The sequence below is a fragment of the Protopterus annectens genome, chromosome 13.part0 (genome assembly GCF_019279795.1).
Source record: "Protopterus annectens isolate FY-2018-M chromosome 13.part0, PAN1.0, whole genome shotgun sequence".
Lineage (NCBI taxonomy): Eukaryota > Metazoa > Chordata > Ceratodontiformes > Protopteridae > Protopterus > Protopterus annectens.
The window spans coordinates 152387750-152408190 of NC_056747.1; the positions used below are offsets into that span (position 1 = coordinate 152387750).

Genomic DNA, 20441 nt, shown 5'->3' on the forward strand with positions numbered 1-20441 from the left:
CATCAGACATAGTAAAATCAGTGTCAACCATTGCTTTTTAAAGAATTTTACTTCCTGATAACACATTAACAAGCATCAATTAGATTATTAAAGAAATATAGCACACTTAAAAAATACACATAGTAAAACAGCGCTTAGAAATATATAACATATAATATATAAAGCCTGTATACAAAATTATATAAAATGTTATATATATTATTATATAAAATTCATGTATAAATAAAACCATTCATGCCAATAATATTTATTCTATTTCAACCCATTGTTTTTATTCTTATTCTTTATTTTTTGAACTTCCTATTCTTCAAAATGGGCTTAATGCAAATTTTATCATTCAACCCTCTACCTTTATTACCTCTCATTCTGATAATCCATCTAAGCTCAGTGGATTCGACCTTGTTCTCTATGTCGCCTTCACGAACATTCTCATGGATTACCTCTAGAGCCATAAATTTAAAATTATGCGATGCGTCTTGTGATGTAATATTTTTAGCCAAAGCATTGGTACATATAGAGTTATTTACACAATAAATATGTTCTCTTATTCTATCTCGAAAGCGACGATCTGTTTTACCTATATAAAAACTGTAGCAAACCTGGCATGCAGCTAAATAAACTAGATGACAGGTATTGCAGTCAGCTCTAACTTGAAAGTGAAGAAATTTTCCTGTATCTGGGTGTAAAAATTCACTTGAACCATCTATAAACCTACACCAATTACATTTCTTACATGGAAAAGTACCATTTTCTTGAACTAGTTGAGTATATATGTCTTCTTTAGGAAAACATAATAGTCTTTTCATATTCTTTTTATTTTTATATGTAAACTTGGGTTTTGCGCCCACTATTGACGCCACTTCTGTATCCATAGTTAATATAGACCAGTTGTTTTTTTACAACTTTCTCTATACTATGAATATTTCCTGAATGTGTAAGGGGCATCATAAATCGATGTTCATCTCTGTCTGTGAAGAATTACTTCTTGTTCTGTCTGAAAAATATGGTTTCCCATCATTTACTCGCAACTCAACAACCTTATTTAAAACAGTATCAACTTCACTTTGGCTATAACCTTTTTGACTGAATCGCTCTGAGAGGGAGAGGGTTTCCTTTTTAAAATCAGCCTCACTGGCATTTAACCTGGATGCACCCAAACCTTGACTTTTAATAATATTGCGATAAATATGTGGGGGGTTTATACTTTTTCTATGTAAATAGTTGTTACTATAACAACTCTTTCTATAAATTTTAGTAGAAAATGTGTTATCTGGTAACCTAAAGATGGTAACGTCCAGAATGTTAATAGAAAACATAGAATAACTGATAGTGAATTTTAAAAATGAAGTAGATGAATTCAAAATTTCAGAACATTTCAACAAAGAATTTGAATCATCATCCCACAATAAAAAAAAGGTCGTCCACAAATTTCCTGTAAAAAAACAACTTCAGGAAATCTAGTAAGTACATTAACAGCTTCCCATTGTGCCATAACAATATTTGCGTAGCTATTGGCACTGGAAGTGCCCATAGCTACGCCCTTTTTTGTAAATAAAAACAACCATTGAACATGAAAGCATTATTTTCTAAAATAGTTTCCATAAATAAACATAATAACTCTATGAAAGTGGCATTAAATTTACTGTTACTACAAAGATATTCCTTTAGTGTATCTATACCTGTATCATTTGGGATACAGGTAAATAAAGACTGAACATCTAATGTAACTAATAAAAAGGAGGCACGATCTTTGTCCTTCACAAATGAATATAAATCACATAAAAAAAATTGGTATCAACCAAAACATGTGTATTGTTGTTTAGAACACTACAAAGCTGTTTTTCAAGAAAAATGGACATATTTTCCGTGCACCAGCCTCTTCCAGAAACTATAGGCCTGAATGGAGGTTTATATGCATTCTTATGGATTTTTGGCAATCCTTGTAAACAGGGAATGATCGGTTTATCACAAATAAAATATTTATATTGTTCCAAAATAATATTACGTCCTAATAAACAATCTTTTAAACTATTGTTAGCTCTTCGTATGATGACATCAATATCTGCCATATTAATAGGACTAAGTCTGAATATCACTAAGCATAAACATAATCTCATTCACATAATAAATTCTGTCCATCATGACATTTGGACCACCTTTATCTGCGGGTTTAATAATTATTAAAGTATTAGAAGATAATTTTTTTAATGCTAAGTGTTCTGAACTGTTTAAATTAAAATTAACTTTCCCCATATTCCTGTTGTTAAACAGAGAGAGAATGTCATTTTCACATTTCTTTTCAAACACTTCTGCTACTGCATTATTATTAGGTATGTAAACGCTGGGTTTCCTAAATGAAATATTTCCCTTCCCAGCGTTATCGATACTCTTTTATATTGCATTTTTAACATTATGTTGCTTGTAAACATTTTTAAATCAATAATGCAGTCCGTAATATCAGTCAGTTGAGTGGGTATAAAACTCATACCTCTATTTAGCAGAGAAATTTCTTCTGCTGACAATGTATATGAGGAAATGTTCCAAATCAAGGGCTTGTTGTTTTCTACCACATTTTCTTCAAAGTGTGGTTGTCGATGTTGTCTGAATTCAGTTTTTGTTTTGTCCTGCCTCTGCTCAACGAACGTCTGTTGGCAGGAGAATTTATTGGAAAAGGAAAACAATGTCCATTTTTATTTGGATTAACAGTCCCTTGTGTTTCTTTTTCAGTTGTAATATTACTCGATGAGAGACACGATGTGTGTGCATTGGTGTTGACATAACTAGTGTTAACAGATAGAACTTTGCTTCTAACATCCGCAATGTTTTTTGCAGTGTTTGTTGACACAGAAAGAGTAGGAGAAGCCATTGCCATACTTGATGTTTTTTCAGTTACCATTTCATTAGATTTATTCGCAGTGGGCTGTTCAAGTTCTTGATTGTCAAGTATTTGCGACTGCCTAATTGAAACTTTAGGCCAAGCAAAGACACACCCACCTGCATGTCATCATACGAAGAGTTAGTAATAGTTTAAAAGATTGTTTATTAGGACTTAATATTACTTTGGAACAATATAAATATTTTATTTGTGATAAACCGATCATTCCCTGTTTACAAGGATTGCCAAAAATCCATAAGAATGCATATAAACCTCCATTCAGGCCTATAGTTTATGGAAGAGGCTGGTGCACGGAAACTATGTCCATTTTTCTTGAAAAACAGCTTTGTAGTGTTCTAAACAACAATACACATGTTTTGGTTGATGCAAAAAATTTTTTATGTGATTTATATTCATTTGTGAAGGACAAAGATTGTGCCTCCTTTTTATTAGTTACATTAGATGTTCAGTTTTTAATTTACCTGTATCCCAAATGATATAGGCATAGATACACTAAAGGAATATCTTTGTAGTAACAATAAATTTAATGCCACTTTCATAGAGTTATGTTTATTTATGGAAACTATTTTAGAAAATAATGCTTTCATGTTCAATGGTTGTTTTTATTTACAAAAAAAGGGCATAGCTATGGGCACTTCCAGTGCCAACAGCTACGCAAATATTGTTATGGCACAATGGGAAGCTGTTAATGTACTTTTCCTGAAGTTGTTTTTTACAGGAGATTTGTGGGCGACCTTTTTTATTGTGGGATGGTGATTCAAATTCTTTGTTGAAATTTTCTGAAATTTTGAATTCATCTACTTCATTTTTAAAATTCACTATCAGTTATTCTATGTTTTCTATTAACTTTCTGGACGTTACCATCTTTAGGTTACCAGATAATACATTTTCTACTAAAATTTATAGAAAGAGTTGTTATAGTAACAACTATTTACATAGAAAAAGTATGCACCCCCCACATATTTATCGCAATATTATTAAAAGTCAAGGTTTGCGTGCATCCAGGTTAAATGCCAGTGAGGCTGATTTTAAAAAGGAAGCCCTCTCCCTCTGAGCGATTCAGTCAAAAGAGGTTATAGCCAAAGTGAAGTTGATACTGTTTTAAATAAGGTTGTTGAGTTGCGAGTAAATGATGGGAAACCATATTTTTCAGACAGAACAAGAAGTAATTCTTCACAGACAGTTAGAGATGAACATCGATTTATGATGCCCCTTACACATTCAGGAAATATTCATAGTATAGAGAAAGTTGTAAAAAACAAATGGTCTATATTAACTACGGATACAGAAGTGGCGTCAATAGTGGACGCAAAACCCAAGTTTACATATAAAAATAAAAAGAATCTGAAAAAGACTATTATGTTTTCCTAAAGAAGACATATATAGGTTCATAGGTTCATAGGTTTATACTAGGCTATCTGCCCTAAGGCATTTATAAGCCTAGCCCAAATTTTTGTGGCTTACGCCACCCCTTATATGAAAAAATACTGTGCCCATTAGTTTGTTGTGCCTCTGTCCAGCAGTGACACAGAGATGATTCCCGGGGTAAACCTACGATCTCCCATCCACAGGTCAAGATTTCTCTTGAACAGAGCCAGCGAGGTGCTCTGCCTCACATGGACCGGGATTTTATTCCACAGCATAGGGAGTCTCTGAGTGATAAATCTATCCCTCCAGCACGTCCTATTTATGTCCGTGCTAAGGTTTAAGTCGCTTGCTCTAGTGGTTTTGGTGGATTTGGATTTTTTGAGGTGGAGCATGTCCATTAATTCCGGGTTGGGCATGGCCTTGTATGTCAGGCACATGTCACCTCTGAGCAGACGGTATGCGACTGAATAGAGCTGGAGTTTCTTCAATTTGGCAGCATATGACAGATTTTGGAGTCCCTTTATCCTTTTGGTGAGGAACTTTTGGGGTCTCTCCAATTGCTGAAGATGTCTGGTGAGATACATCCCGAATGGGGCATTGTACTCGATCATTGGTCTGATAAGTGAAGAGTACAGGGGAACAATGACCTCACTAGATCTGGATGTGAATCCCTTCATGATCAGGTGGGCAATGTAGAAGGTCTTTCTAACCACTTTAGCAACTTGAGTGTCAAAAGAAAGGCCACTGTCAACCTGGGTGCCCAGGTCCCTGATAACCTCTTCTGTGCTTAGTGGATTGCCACCTATATGGTAGCTTGGGGTTACCTTGTTTTTCCCGAAGGGTATGACTATACATTTTTTGGCGTTTAACTTCAGGCCATGGCTCTGGCACCAGCTATCTGTTTCCGTGAGTCCCTTCTAAAGGATATCCGTGTCCGATGAACTTACCACTATGGCGCCCAGTTTGCAGTCGTCTGCAAACTTTGTCAGCCAAAGTCCTCCCATGTTGGCCTGTACTTCTGAGAAGTAGATGCCGAACAATATGGGGCCAAGGACCGAGCCCTGTGGGACACCACTTGTGACGGCTTGGAGTCTGACATAGCGCCAGCAACTCTAACCCTGTGGGTTCTGTCCTTAAGCCAGTTTGCAACCCATCTTGTGACATATGGGTTTACATTTAAGCTGGTAAGTTTTTCTACAATACCCGAGTGGGGTATTGTGTCGAAAGCCTCTGCAAGGTCAAGGTAGGCTGTATGGACTGCCTTTCCCTCATCAATGGCCTTGGTGACTGTTTCGAAGAAGTCGACCAAGTTCAAAAGGCATGATCTTCCCTTGACGAAGCCAAATATACTCGACTGGTTCAAGAAAATGGTACTTTTCCATGTAAGAAATGTAATTGGTGTAGGTTTATAGATAGTTCAAGTGAATTTTTACACCCAGATACAGGAAAATTTCTTCACTTTCAAGTTAGAGCTGACTGCAGTACCTGTCATCTAGTTTATTTAGCTGTATGCCAGGTTTGCTACAGTTTTTATATAGGTAAAACAGATCGTCGTTTTCGAGATAGAATAAGAGAACATATTTATTGTGTAAATAACTCTATATGTACCAATGCTTTGGCTAAACATATTACATCACAAGACGCATCGCATAATTTTAAATTTATGGCTCTAGAGGTAATCCATGAGAATGTTCGTGGAGGCGACATAGAGAACAAGGTTGAATCCACTGAGCTTAGATGGATTATCAGAATGAGAGGTAATAAAGGTAGAGGGTTGAATGATAACATTTGCATTAAGCCCATTTTGAAGAATAGGAGGTTCAAAAAATAAAGAATAAGAATAAAAACAATGGGTTGAAATAGAATAAATATTATTGGCATGAATGGTTTTATTTATACATGAATTTTATATAATATATATAACATTTTATATAATTTTGTATACAGGCTTTTGCATAGATGTATTTTATATTATATGTTATATATTTCTAAGCGCTGTTGTTTTAGTATGTGTATTTTTTTAAGTGTGCTATATTTCTTTAATAATCTAATTGATGCTTGTTAATGTGTTGTTATCAGGAAGTAAAATTCTTTAAAAAGCAATGGTTGACAATGATTTTACTATGTCTGATGAAGCGGCAAGTTTAAGCCGTGAAAGCACTTACATCAATAAAACTGCTTTATGATATTTTCGTGGATTTTGTGCCTTGGTTTGCTCTACCAGTACTTCAAGATAATTGTTCTGTTAGCCACAGTTATGGCTTTATCTGGGAGTGCATTCATACCTCTGGAGAACGACTGCTTTCATTTCTTTTCATTATGTGAAATCAACATTTTAATGGTAAACCATTCATTTCACACACTTTTTTTATAACCATTGTTTTTTCCTGGTGATTTTTTTGTATTTACATTAATTAGTGTGAAGTCATTCTAGTTTATATAAGTTACTAGGAATGTATTATCAAGCGATTAATTGGTTAACTGGAGTTGTTTTTTGATTTGGTTTGTCTATGTATAAATGTGTTTGAATTCATTGTTGTCACTGTGAGTCTTTACTGCCAAAGTCACACACTGACTGCTTTCGTCTTATAATAAAGTGTTTTAATTTTACATTGATTGGTTCAATGCCTTTGAGTTTGTGGTGGTGTTCTTCCTGTAATTTGCTTGGCAGTAACTGTTCTTGTAACCCCTCCTTACCTTTGAAAGGACATACCAGCTTTAATAAACGAGGAAGCTTTTTTCAATCTCCTTATTTCTGTTTGCTCCTCAGTAGCATTCAGTTTTTAATGACAATTAGAAGCAAGAAAATTTTGCAACATAGACTAGATGATGATGCAAACACATCCCCCCCACAATATTCTAAGTTCAGTGCCTTAATATCCATTCTGTATCCTTCAAGCAGCAAGAAGAACAAGAAAAGGACTGCTCATGTGGGTCGTTTTTCCACATTAACTCCAAAGTCATTTGGTATTTCGCCTTCAGTTATCACTCTTGTCTTCAAATGCTGTTGCATTTCCTTCTGTTTGTCTTGCATTTCCTTCCAGAACGGGGAATGGCTTTACCAGCCCACCTCTATCTGATGTCTGACTTCTGCTTCGTTTCATAATCAGTCTCCTCTCTGCTTTCGTCTCTCTAATGTGGGTATTGCCTGTATTTTGCCAACTCTTTCTTCACATTTTCCTCATCTAAAAATGTTTTTTTTTTCCCCAGAGAAAAGTATATCTTAAAGATTGCCGGGTAGAATAAGTGAGACTGTAAATTCAGCTGCCTGCATTGTTTAAAACAACAGGATAAACTTTCCTCTCTGTATTATTATTTTTAAAGAGTACTCCTGCTCAGTAAAGATCCTGTGTTTCCTCGTGTTTAAGGACCGTCCCTTTGCACCATAACAAACTCAAAAGTTGTTCTTTGAACTTACATGTTTAAACTTTGACTGTTATATGACACATCCTTGTCTGAGAGTTTGAGTAATATAGACTGTGCAATCTGGATGTCTGTTTTTAGTATACCAGTCCATTTATTCAGTAACTGTACCACAAAGGCAGTACAATCCCTTCTGGAATATTTACCAGTCTCTAGTTTTCACTTTGCGCTCTATCCTCTAATTTTTGTGTCTTATCTTGTACTTAGCACTTCCATGTCAATAACCCTGCTTGCTAATGACGTTTCTTTATTCTTCAATACTTCTAATTCGTCAGAGTGCAAAGAGAGCATAGATTCTACTTCAGCCAACATTTTGTCAGTCTTGGTCATGTATTCCATCAAGGAATCTCCTGTTCTTCTGACTTCGACAAGCACTTTGTCCAACTTATCTCCATCTGCCATGCTTTGCTGAGCTTCATGTTCCATGTTCCGTACTCCATGGAGAAAACCCATTTGTATTACTGTTCCAGTCCCTGCTTTCTCAGACAGTACTTAGTTGCTTTTTTTCAGCTGCTGCTTCACACTTTTCCATTTTTTGGCATGTATCTATTTTCTCCTGCACTGCACTACCTGCTTCCGTAGTTCTTTCTTCTTTGGTGAGTATTTTGTTACCCAAATTTACAGTAGAGTGGGGCGGGTCTAACTCTGCTGCTTCTTAATCTGCTGCCATACCAGAAGTCACTAAATCAAAATTTTGTTGTTAATAAAAGTACCTTGCTTTTTGATCGTATCTTCCTGTATTGGCACAGAAAAAGATGGTGTATTAGAAATTAAGCTGCAACAACTGCAGTTATTACAGGAGAACATCCCCTTAATGTTCTTCTTTGGATTCTAATATTGTGTAGTTTACTGTCCACAATGTCTCTTGTTAGATATATACATTTAGACATTTATAAAGGTGCATATACACTTCTGTTTATTAGGCTGTATATGTACTAAAATATAGTAGTGCATGTACACTTCTGTTTGCTAGAATATATGTAGGAAAATATAGTCAGATGCATGTACATTTCTATTTGTTAGCATGTATATATTAAAAAGTTAAACTGCTCTTGGCTGAGAAGCAGAAAGGCATCCATCTGAATGTAATACAGAACACTTAGTGCCTGGCACAAGCTTCAAGGAATTAGATAAATTATCAGGTGTAGGGAGCGTCTGAAGACTGCTTTCATACAGAAATGTTCTCGAGCAGAAAAGACTCCCTAAGATTATTCACCTTGAAAAAGAATACAGTAAACAAGACTGTATGACATCAGAAAGTACCAAATAACAGACTGGAAATTCCAAAGGTATTAACAGACTGTTTCATGAACAAGATTCGGATGGTACAGAAGCCCATATAAAGGACATTAAAAGTGTATGTTGTTATATCTGGTACATTGGAGAGAACATCATCTATGCTGCCTGAAAAGTTTAACCTGAGACATTAAAACATGTAAACTGTAACATTATTGTACATGTCATCTTTTATACAGCAAAGTTATTTTATTACTACTGTGCATAATATAGTGCTGAAAAGGTTAATAGTCTGCAAAGTTCATTGCAGTAATCAGACTTTTATTTTAACAAGGCACCAGCAAGCAGCAGCAACATTTAATTTTTCATCTCTGGCTTATATTATAAGAATGAAAGTGCATTTGTGCGACTACATAAAAGTCGACACATAATGCACAAAACTTAAAAATAGCGAACGGCCATGTAAGCAAATTTTTCCCTAGGGAAAAAACTTAGTCGGCCGTTCGCTAAAAAAAAAAAAAAATTTAACATTATAAACAGGTGGGGAGCTCTGCTCCCCCCCTAACTAAATATACCAACTCCGAGATCGCACTATAGGTAAGGAAATGGCAACTCCGTGAAGTTGGCCAACTACCTCCTTGCCCTGTGACATATTCATCAAATCGCTTAAATCTTAAATTAATATGTTTCGCTGTTTCCGTATTCGTTTAGAAACATTTTTGTGCTTCTAATATAGACCCTTTCATCTCTGGTATTTGTTTTTATTAATGAACATTTGCCCATGTAAAAATAGTCTTCATTTGATCTTTTGCTGTTAAAACCTCTATTTATCCCTTGATAATCCTTTGGGTTTCATTTGTAGACTCACCAGATGTACAGATATCTACATCGTAGAACTCTTATCTTGTTGTAAATGTCTACTGTCCCTTAAAATTAAAGGTATATAAATACTAGATCTGCCATCAACACTTAAGTAACACATTCTTCAATAATATTTGCTGAATAACCTTTCCCTGCGAACTACTCTTTAATCAAATTAATTAATTTCTCTGTTCAGAATTTCTTTAGCAGCTGTTAACCTTTTAATATGTATCATTTGTCCTTTTGCACATTTTCTTAACTGTACAAGGATGCATGCTATGAAACTATAATAAGAATTACTAGTTACTTCTTTCTGGAAAATTCTTGTAGTAAAACTCTAATTGGCTATATCCATCACTTGTATATCCAAAAAATTTATAACATTAATATCATAATTAATCATAATTTAAGAAAGTGGTAGAAGAGTTTAAAAACTCTCAAAACACCTTTAAATCTGTTTCATTGCCACGCAATACAAAAAATGTAAATACTGATTTAAAGCTTTAATCTTAGAAAACAAAGAGCGTTTGTAAACAAATGTGTTCATCCATTGGACTAAAATGGAAGTGGCATAACTATAGCCACACCAGTCAGAAGTAACAGTCTTTGAACTAAAAAAAATGTTGTCATAAAACTTTGCAAACACTCAGTAATAATAATATTAATATCCCTGTCACTGATACTTTCATGCAACAATTCCGTAACCCAAACAAGTCCCATATCATTAGTAATAACTCTATGTTGTTTCTTTATATCACCAGTCATAAAGAAGAAAGTATATTATTAGAAATGCCAGTACTTAATTTTATAATAAAAATTCTTAAATTTTCAGTTTTGTAATCTCCATCAGTAGTGGTTAACCAAAAGGGAGGACTGGTAGTGAATATGTGGATCTTTGGAATCTTAAACATAATAAAGATCTCTGGATTATTTTTAACCCTAAAGTACTCTGGTAATTCAGAGGAAATCTGAGAGTCATCCAGTATTCCATCAATGCCATTGTGAGTTAATTCAAGATATTAAATATTATTGTTAATCATTTAAATAAACATTCGTTAATAAAGAAACAAACCAATACAAAATAGTTTAACTGAAAACCTGTTATTTAACTGCAATAATGCCTTCCAGGTTAAGCATTATGACAGAAATAACAGACCTTCCAGATGAGGTAAGTTCACAGCACCCTTGGGCGGTCCGTTAGCTGTCAGCCATTATTGCTTTCTTATTGACTTATTTCGACTGTGCAAGAAACTTAATTGCCAAGAAAACTAGTTTTGAACAGCTAACTCAGAATTGGGTATGTGTTTGAATTTTGTTGATAGGCATCTGCAGCCTAAAGAGTACTTTTGTGTTTATGCTGGATTGTAACTGAAAGCACATTACTAGTGTCTTGGATACTTGGGTATCGGGTAGAATGCTTTTATTTTGCAGATTTTCTCATATTAAGATAAGAGCTAAGAGTTGAGCTGGCTAGTTGTTTTAAAAGCTAAGCAGTGAAAATGAAACAAGTGATGATCTGCTGGATTCTTGCATTGTATTAACCATCTTGTTTGTTTTAAATTCAGAAAATTTCCAGAACTTTTTACCCGATTTAAAAACTTTCTTGGGGAGAGAGAGCTGTCGTTTGCTCCTCCGTTGCTATCTGAGAGATCTGTTGATGGAGCTTGGCGAGAACTTGACTATGCTTCCTGCAAGCGACTCGGATCCAGCTACAGAGCACTTCCTAAAACATACCAGCAACCCAAATGCGGTGGCAGGACCACCCTCTGCAAAGAGGTATAGCAGTTTTCTGATTAGCATCTTTGTTTCTCTTGTTTGTACACTTAAGGTAACTTGACAATCTGATGCGATTCTTCACATAATCCTCGACTGTGGGCCCGGTGCCAAGACTCTGAACCGACTTGGCCATTATTCCAGCTCTCGCCTTCCAAAACTCTCGACCTAAGCTCTACCCACAATGCTTCTCACCAAATCACCTCAGATCTCATTTGCCACTTCGTAGTGCCAAATGCGTTCTCTCCAATCTCTCATAGGTTAGCTTATTCTTCAAACTGTAAGTCATTTTTTTCTATATTCTGTCTTTAATTCCTATATGTACTACCCCGCTCCTCTTTTAGATAGTCGTTAGTGTGTGAGCAAGTCTGTTTCTCTCCTTTTTTACCATTAGGTAAACTCTAGTACTATCATTGCTAATTTCTTCCCTTTACCTTTGGGTAACTCTTCATACCATTGTTGGTGTTCATTTTCTCTTTTTTTTCCCTTTATTTACCATAAAAAAGCTCTATTCTCTTTCTTTCTAGTACAACAGTGTGTGTGTGTGTGTGTGTGTGCCTGTGTTTAGTGTACGGTGGTCTTGGTTTTTTCGTTATGGCTGACAAAAGGCACCTTTGGCTTCAAAAGGTGCCAGAAATGTGAAAGGATAATGCATAACTTGGATGGACACACTCTGTGTGATCTACCTAAAGAAGACTTGTGAAATCTGTCCATGGTTTTAGTTCCAGGACCCTGATAGATCACAAAAACTTATCTTAAAAGGCTTTCTTAAGTTGGATTTTGAATAGGCCCTGTCTGGTCAGAAAAGAGAAGCCAGTTCATCCTCTTCCAAACCAAAAAAAACGAAATCACTCTGTTCTGACACTTTCCTCGGAACCACTTACTAAAATGGCCAAATCCTGGTGTCAACAGCTTTCTCGACACCGGTGGGCCAAGATATTGAGTCATCATGCTATCGGTACCAACCATACCTCTCAACCTGGAAACATCAAAAATCTGGACATGGCCCATGAAAAATAGGTACAAATCTGTACACTGATTAACATCTAATTTGCATACATAATAACATTACCCCACCCACTCCAATGGAATTGTGGGATACCAACTTTCGAACACAAACTGAAGAATAGACAGCCAAAACATGGCACTAGAATCCCCCTGCAGCCATTCCAATGTCCTATTATTTCACCCCATTTACCATAACCATTAATATGTGCATACTGCTTTACTTCTACAATGATTATTTGGATTTTTACATTTTGCAGCACATCAGTGCACAAACACCAACAGACATCCGATAAACAAAGCAATACTGTCTCACAATGAAAATAGATTTGGTCTATTCCCTCAGGAATTTCCAGGAGAAATTTATTATTCAACCATCCCCTTTTTTAAAAAAGGTTAATGGTGAAAGAGCCTTCTCATGAAGAGTCCCAGCTCCCTGGAACAAACTACAGTTGAAAGAAGGTATCAAGATACTCTTAGCAAGTTTAAAAAGTCATTTTCTGAGCTCTTCATTCCATAGGAATATTAGCAGAAACATTCATGCACTACTATGTTTCATTTCCTGTTATAAATGTTTTAAGGATAATTGATAAACCCTTTAAAAGGCTAAACATTATAAAAATGCTTATAGTGTCTCAGCTATTTTCCTTTGCCAGTTAAATCTTCCAAGTTCCTAGTCTTATGCTCTGTTCTTAGTGTGTAGGCCTGTCTGTAAATCTCTGTTTTTTAATCACTTTAACTTGAGTCTTTTATTCAAGAAAATTCAATACTGAACAATTAAGCAATTTTATGTACCCAAAATACATTGCACCTCATGTAAACTGATAAAATCTAAAGTAAAAATGTATAAGAACACTCTACTCAACTTTATAAAAACTATATAATAAGTATATATTAACTTTCTAACATTCTGTAACTATGACTCAAAATGAACAATGGGCTGCCATAAACTGGGCTGCCATAAACTAAACACACCCTGGCTTCATAGGGAGCACTGCTAAGTTACCATTATCCAATAATATAAAATCAAAATCTCATTCAGATCATCATAAAGCTCTTATGCTCCAACTTATACTCATGCCTAAATAGTTGTACTTAAAGGCAATGGGAAATTTAAACCCCCCCTCCCCCATGGTGAATAACAGTACAAAGAGGTTATACAACAAGACAAAGAAATTAATGCTAATAGAAGGTCCCAGTCTACTCACCTTAACAGCACCCCTAAGCAAACTACCAAAGAGCTTAAGGCATCATTAAGAAGCCAAAAGATAAATACAAAGATAAAGAAGCAACTGAAATGAAAAATAAATATGGATATTTTGTTTAGGAAGTTAACAGCCAACAATGCTCAAAGCTAATCCACAGTAATAGAACCCCCGTGACCTAAAGGAAACAGCTAATACCGTAACTGACAAGGTTGGCGAACGTTTTAGTCCACCAACATCATGTATAATTACTGTAGAACATGTCCTCTCAGCCTTCTCAAGAGCAAACACCATCTTAGTCAAACTGGTATAATATCGCGGCACAAGCATTATCAGCTAAATATGGAGCATCCAAACCCCCTAATTAACATCCTTCAACATCTGGTTACAATACTAAAGCCTGAAAAACAGTAATTATAAAGGCATTAAAACAAGAGACCTGACAATGGGCCATGGTAAAACATACATCCACAAGACTCACTACTCTCATATGTAAAGCTGTAGAACGCATAAGGGAAGAGAGAATCTGGACATAGAAAATCAACATTAGACCCTCATCAGTTCAACTTTGTCAAAAGTAGGGGCTGCCTCAACATCTTATTAAATTCCTATTCTCTATGCAGACAACACTGACGGAATTTTAATTTTAAACTTAAAAAAAAAAAAAAAGTTTTATATTATGCAGCAGACGACAAACCAGTCACTTGACAGAACCCACGTGGTTAGGGTCAAAGGTGTCACTTCTGGGGAGATGTACCTGTGCTGGGACATAGGGCTCTCTTATTTGCCACATTTTCAAACCAACATTCATGGTACATAGATATCAAAGTTTGCAGATGCTCTAAACTGTATGTTATATGCTCCCTAAATGACTTGCAACTGCTCAACTTGAATTAGACCATGTTAACAATTGGTAGAAGGACAACTGTCTCAAACTAAACATGAAAAAAATTCAGTGAAGTTCATTTTTGTAAACAAAATATTTCCACATCACACCATACAGGTGACACACTCTTCCAAACTGGACATTGTCGTAAAGGGTATAGGCAGAACTGTTGATAAATTCATTACATGGTGATCATCATATCAGAAATATATCTGGCTCAACTAATTTCCGAAGGCACCTTCCCTTTTCTTTTGGCCATCACATATCCACAGTAGCTCTGAAATCCTTTTATCTTACCTTTGGAAATTAGTTGACTGTCTCCTCCAGAACAGATACACAAAGATATTAAGTTTCACAATTGTAACAACCTACTACTTACACTATGCTGAACTGTTAAATCTAAACTTTGCTAACACAGCATTTTTGATATATTTTCCTATCATCAAAACGAAGTATCAGTTAAATGTGCTCTTCGTATACATGTGCAAATATAAATACACATCCAACATGTATATGTAATGCGGACATGTGCACAGATACACAACACATAAATACACGTATCCACAATTGTCCTATGCTTACCTGCTCGCACTGCCTGCCTGCTGCTTGGAAAAATAAAACTGATATGGTACTGCTGCCTGTAATTCCCATTGCTGCTGTATTCTTGCTCGCAGCCGGCCCGACTTGGGGGGGAAAAAATGACTTATGAGCAACATTACTGCCATTAATGTTGCTGCTTGGTAAGGTTCAAATTCTCGCTGCTCAGTATTCCCACTCGCAGCCAGCTGGAAATAGCCAGAAATAATGACGCGAGCTCCTTGAGCTCAATTCCGACTGGCTGGTAGTCCTGACGACGCTGACGTCATTGCGCACGTGATGACGTCATCTCCGACAGCGCGATTTAAAAAAAAAAAAAAAAATGAAGCAAAAAAATCGGAAATGAAGGGGTGCCAATCGGGAATCATGGCACCCCTTCATTTGGACCCCAAAACTTGGTAAATACAGAGTAATTCGGTATGGTTGGGAGGTGTGGTACCAACCTCTTCAGCATCAATGCCCTCAGTACTGGTATCGGGACCAACTGACACTGGGAACCGAAGGACCCTCAAACAAAAATTTTACCTCACACTACTTACTCCCCATCAGTGGATCCCTTTTGTGAAACATGCTCCCAGTCCCTTTTTGGAGACATAACCACCAGGATCTCCATTGGCCTCCTCTCTTTGGTCCACCAAGACTTTGTCTGAACCTGATGTTATGAGACTGGTGGACCAGCTCCTTACGGTGAGGGATTACTTCCTTCCATGGTTCCTAGCCTTGTTAGCTCTGGAACCTTACTTCTTCTACACCTCTGTCTATTCTTCCTTCGACTCCAGCTCAGATTTTGACACCCCTGCTACCTTACTAGCTTTGACTGATGTTCATCGTGTTTCACTGTTGCAGTCATTACTGTAGGGTTCTTCCTGCCGGCAGGCAGCCCTCGGTCGGCCAGAATCCCAAAGTGTGGGTCCTGCGTCGGCTGTGTACTCACCCTCCCTGACGTCAGTGTGCCAGGGGTACATAGCTCCCATCCGACGCCATGTTCTCCAGTCTTTCTTGCCGCGCGGTGGAAGCAGTTCGCTAGTGCCGGTCGGCTGACTCCTGTTATTTTTGGTGCTTCATACCAAAGACATTCTTCTTTTCAGAGCTAAGTACCTTGTTGGGGAAACTTTTTTTCTTGCTCCAGACCGATGTCAGAAAAAGTTAATAATTGTATTTCATGTGGGAAGCAAATACCTCATAAGGATTTTCACTCTTACTGTATTCCTTGTCTAGGCCCTGACCACGACGTAGCTAGTAGTCAGTTTTGTGCTAGATTTAATCAACGTACTATTAAGCGGAGATACGATTTTGCCTTTCATTACTTTGGGAGGCGATTTAATTATAACATGTTGTCAGACACGCTTCCGACTACCGGAGTTCATAAAAGGCGCAAGGATAAGGATAGGCCTCCGAGGTCCAAATCAGATGACAGTTTACAATCAGAGCCAGCTGCCGGTTTGGCCGTCGTCAGTGAGGCACTTTTGCAGCCACTGTCGTCGGCCATTACAGAACCGCTTGCCGATACGGACTCCCACGAGGAGCCAACTAGGCCTTCAGATATTCCAGGTGCAGGACCTTCGGATAATGCTCCCTCGGATGGGTCCGTTGCCACTGTGCAGGTACCGGCTTCCGAGGGGGTTTTCAGGCCTATGCAACTTCAGGTAAAGGCAAAGACTAAGACTCCTTCTAAAACAAAGGCTCAAGCCCAGGTCTCCTCTGATTCGGGACCTAAATCTCAAAAACAAATGCTTAAAATGGCGGAGGACTTGCTAACTATGATTAGGGGTTCCCATCCCCCTCCAGACAAAAGGCCAAGACAAGAATTGGATTATGAATCCTCTGATCAGGTATCTATCTCTTCAGTGTCTTCCTCTGAACAGGATTATACTTTCCCTCCTTATGAGGATTGTGATGCTGAGGAATCCATTCCTTCAGCTTCTCCTCCTGAAGATTACTCTTTTTGGGGAAACATTACGTGACATGAGGGAACATTTTCACTGGGAAGGACAGGAGTATTCTGAATCTAAGCGAAGGCTTAGGGATTTCCTTCTTCCCCAGCACAGACCCCCTGGCTATTCCTCCTATTTTGGATATTGTGGATGATGTTTTTTCTGAGTCTAATTTAACCCCTGACTCTCTTCCTCCGGCCCCTGCTAAGCCTGATAGATATTAGAGTCCCTGACTCTCACCAGTTTCTATTTAAAAATCCTACTGCTGATCCAGAAACCATTTCTCAGGGACCTAGGGGTGTTAAGGCCGCCACTGCTAAGAACCCTGTTCCGTCAGATAAGGATTCTAGAGCTTTGGAGAGATGGGGCAAAAAAGTGTACACTTCTGCTACTTTATCTATTGGGGCTTTGAATTGTCAATTTCATATGTTGAAATATCAGCAATACCTTCTGTCTGTTATGAAACAAAAACTTTGTACCATTTCTGCATGTGCAGACAATAAGGAATTACAAGATTTGATGCATGCTACTGAGCAGGTGGGGAAACATACCTTACACTGTGGTTTTGATGCTTTGGAGGCCTCTTTCAGGGCGGCAGCCACTGGCACGGTCATTAGAAGGCATGCTTGGTTTAAAGGAACAAAATTTGCCTGATCAAGTAAAAGCAAAATTACTGGATGCTCCTGTTCAACATAATGTTTTGTTTGGGTCTAAGGCTGAAGAGGTTATAAAGAAAATGGAGGATAAGGCAAAATCCATGCAAACGGTTAAGGATTTCTTACAAGTTCAGCCTCCTAGATTTAGCAGAAATTGGCCAGCTAAAAATTGGTCCTTTCCCAGCTCGGACAGGCCTCAGAGGGGTAGATATAGGCACCCCAGAGGGAGGGCCCAAACACAGACCTCTTATAGACCTAGACAGTGGAGTGCTTCCACCCCCAGGGGTGGAGAAGACAGGTCTCAACCTTATAGGAAACAGGCTCAATGACTCCCCCTACATGGCTCCAGGAACCTCTCTCCTGGAAGCTCCTCTGGGAGGAAAACTTTCTCTTTTTCACCGAAATTGGACTTGCATAACCCAAGACAAGTGAGTTCTGGATGTAGTTTTAAGAGGTTACAAATTCCACTTTCACACCTTACCAAAACCAAACGGATGGCCAAACCTACCAAAAACTCAATGGGCGGAGGCATTAAAACAGGTGAGATCCCTCATGGCTATGAGGGCCATATAACTGGTTCCAAATTCAGAGACAGGACAAGGCTTTTATTCAAGACTCTTTCTAGTTCCCAGAAAGCAAAATACTTGGAGACCCATCCTGGATCTTTCAGTCTTAAATACTTTCCTGGAGATACCAAAGTTCAAGATGCTTACTCTGCAGAAGCTCCTGCCAATGTTGAGGAAAAATGCATGGATGGTGACATTGGACTTAAAGGAGGCATACCTACACATTCCTATCAGACAGGAGTGCAGAAGATACCTCAGGTTCAAGGCAGGCTCAAAACATTACCAATTCTCTGTGCTGCCCTTTGGCTTGTCTACTGCGCCCAGGGTCTTTACCAAGTGCCTGGCACCAGTAGTAGCTTACTGCAGCCTCAAGGGGATTCAAATTTACCCTTATCTGGATGACTGCCTTATTCAAGCAGACAGCAAAGACATCTTACTCCAGCACCTGGAATTTGTTCAGGATCTACTCAAGTACCTGGGATTCACTGTGAACGTAAAAAAGTCAAATTTGGCACCCACTCAATAGATAACTTTCCTGGGTGCTCATTTAAACACTACAACCCAGATGGCATTCCTGATGCCAGAAAAGCTACAGCTGGCTTTAACTTTCAAAAGCCTGATGTTAATGTTTCAGCTAACTGCAAGGAAATTCCCGCAGGCTTTGGGTTACATGGCTTCCTGCATTCTACTCATACCTTATGCAAGACTGCATATGAGGAAGATACAATGGTACCTAAAAAGCGTATGGTCCCAGCATTGTCACAGTCTGGAAACAGTGATTGCTGTCTTGCCTTGCCTGCAAAAGGAATTTCATTGGTGGGCCACGGCATGTCTTCAAAACAAAGGGAAAGCCTTCAGTCTACCAGGTGATAACCACGGATGCCTCGGATTATGCATGGGGAGCCCACTTGCAGGGGAAAGACCTGCATAGGTTTTTGGACAGAGGATCAGAAGCATCTACATATCAATTTAAAAGAGATGTTAGCTGTACAGAATGCCTTCTTGGCTTTCAGGGATCTTTTACAGCCAGGGCAGCTACTGATACGGACAGACAACACCACAGTTATGTGGTACATAAACAAGCAAGGGGGTTCACACTCCTACCCCCTTTGCAGACTAGCCATGACTCTATGGAACACAGCACTAGCTTGCAAAGTGGATCTACAAGCTCAATTCCTGCCAGGGAAACAAAACACCCTGGCAGACAGCCTGAGCAGGAACTTGTCAGACCCACATGAGTTGATGCTAGACACCCAAATATTCAAGATGATTACAGAAGCCTGGGGCTTCCCGGACATAGATCTATTTGCATCTCCCCACAACTACCAGTTACAGACTTTTTGCACAAGGACATATCACAAGCTAGCATGGAAAGTGGATGCTCTCTCATTCAGTTGGAGGAACCTCTCGGGGTATGCCTCCCCACCACTACCTCTTCTACCAAGGATGTTATTAAAAATAAAACAGGACAAACCAAAGCTGATTTCACTAGCCCCGAATTGGCCTCGACAATTTTGGTACTCAACACTGATAAATCTATCCTAGGAACCTCCTTGGATTCTACCTCAGATTCCAAATCTTTTGTCTCAACATCAGGGCCATGTCCTGCACTCCCATATCAAAACTCTCAGCCTGGCGTATTCGGGGTCTAGAACTAATCCTGCCCTTTCCAAGCAGGTTATGGATGTCATCTTAGAAGCCAGAAGGCCTAGCACTAGGAAATCTTATGCAGGTAAATGGAAGAGATTTTGCACCTGCATGCATGCTCAGGAATCCGATCCTCACATTCCAAATATTCCATTGATTTTACATTACCTAACAGATATGCTGCATAAGGGTTTATCTTTTTCTTCCATAAAAATACATGCCTCCGCTATCTCTGCACATTATAATACAGATCCTCCAATTTTTTCTCATCCACTTCTGAAACAATATCTCAGAGGAGCAAAGAATTTAAGGCCCCCTAGTACTCCATCCATTCCTGCCTGGGACCTCAATTATGTCCTGGAAAAGCTTACTCTGCCACCTTTTGAGC

At 38.1% G+C, this 20441-nt stretch overlaps 1 protein-coding gene across 2 annotated transcripts in view; it reads left to right on the forward strand.

Annotated features, from left to right (window-relative positions):
• The window catches only part of SIN3B (SIN3 transcription regulator family member B), a 1843877-nt gene that overhangs the window by 791410 nt on the left and 1032026 nt on the right, over positions 1-20441 (forward strand). For both annotated transcript variants that reach the window (XM_044090740.1, XM_044090739.1), the window contains one exon: positions 11350-11560. In XM_044090740.1, the coding sequence (XP_043946675.1) occupies positions 11350-11560 (211 nt within the window). The remainder of the gene's footprint in view (positions 1-11349; positions 11561-20441) is intronic.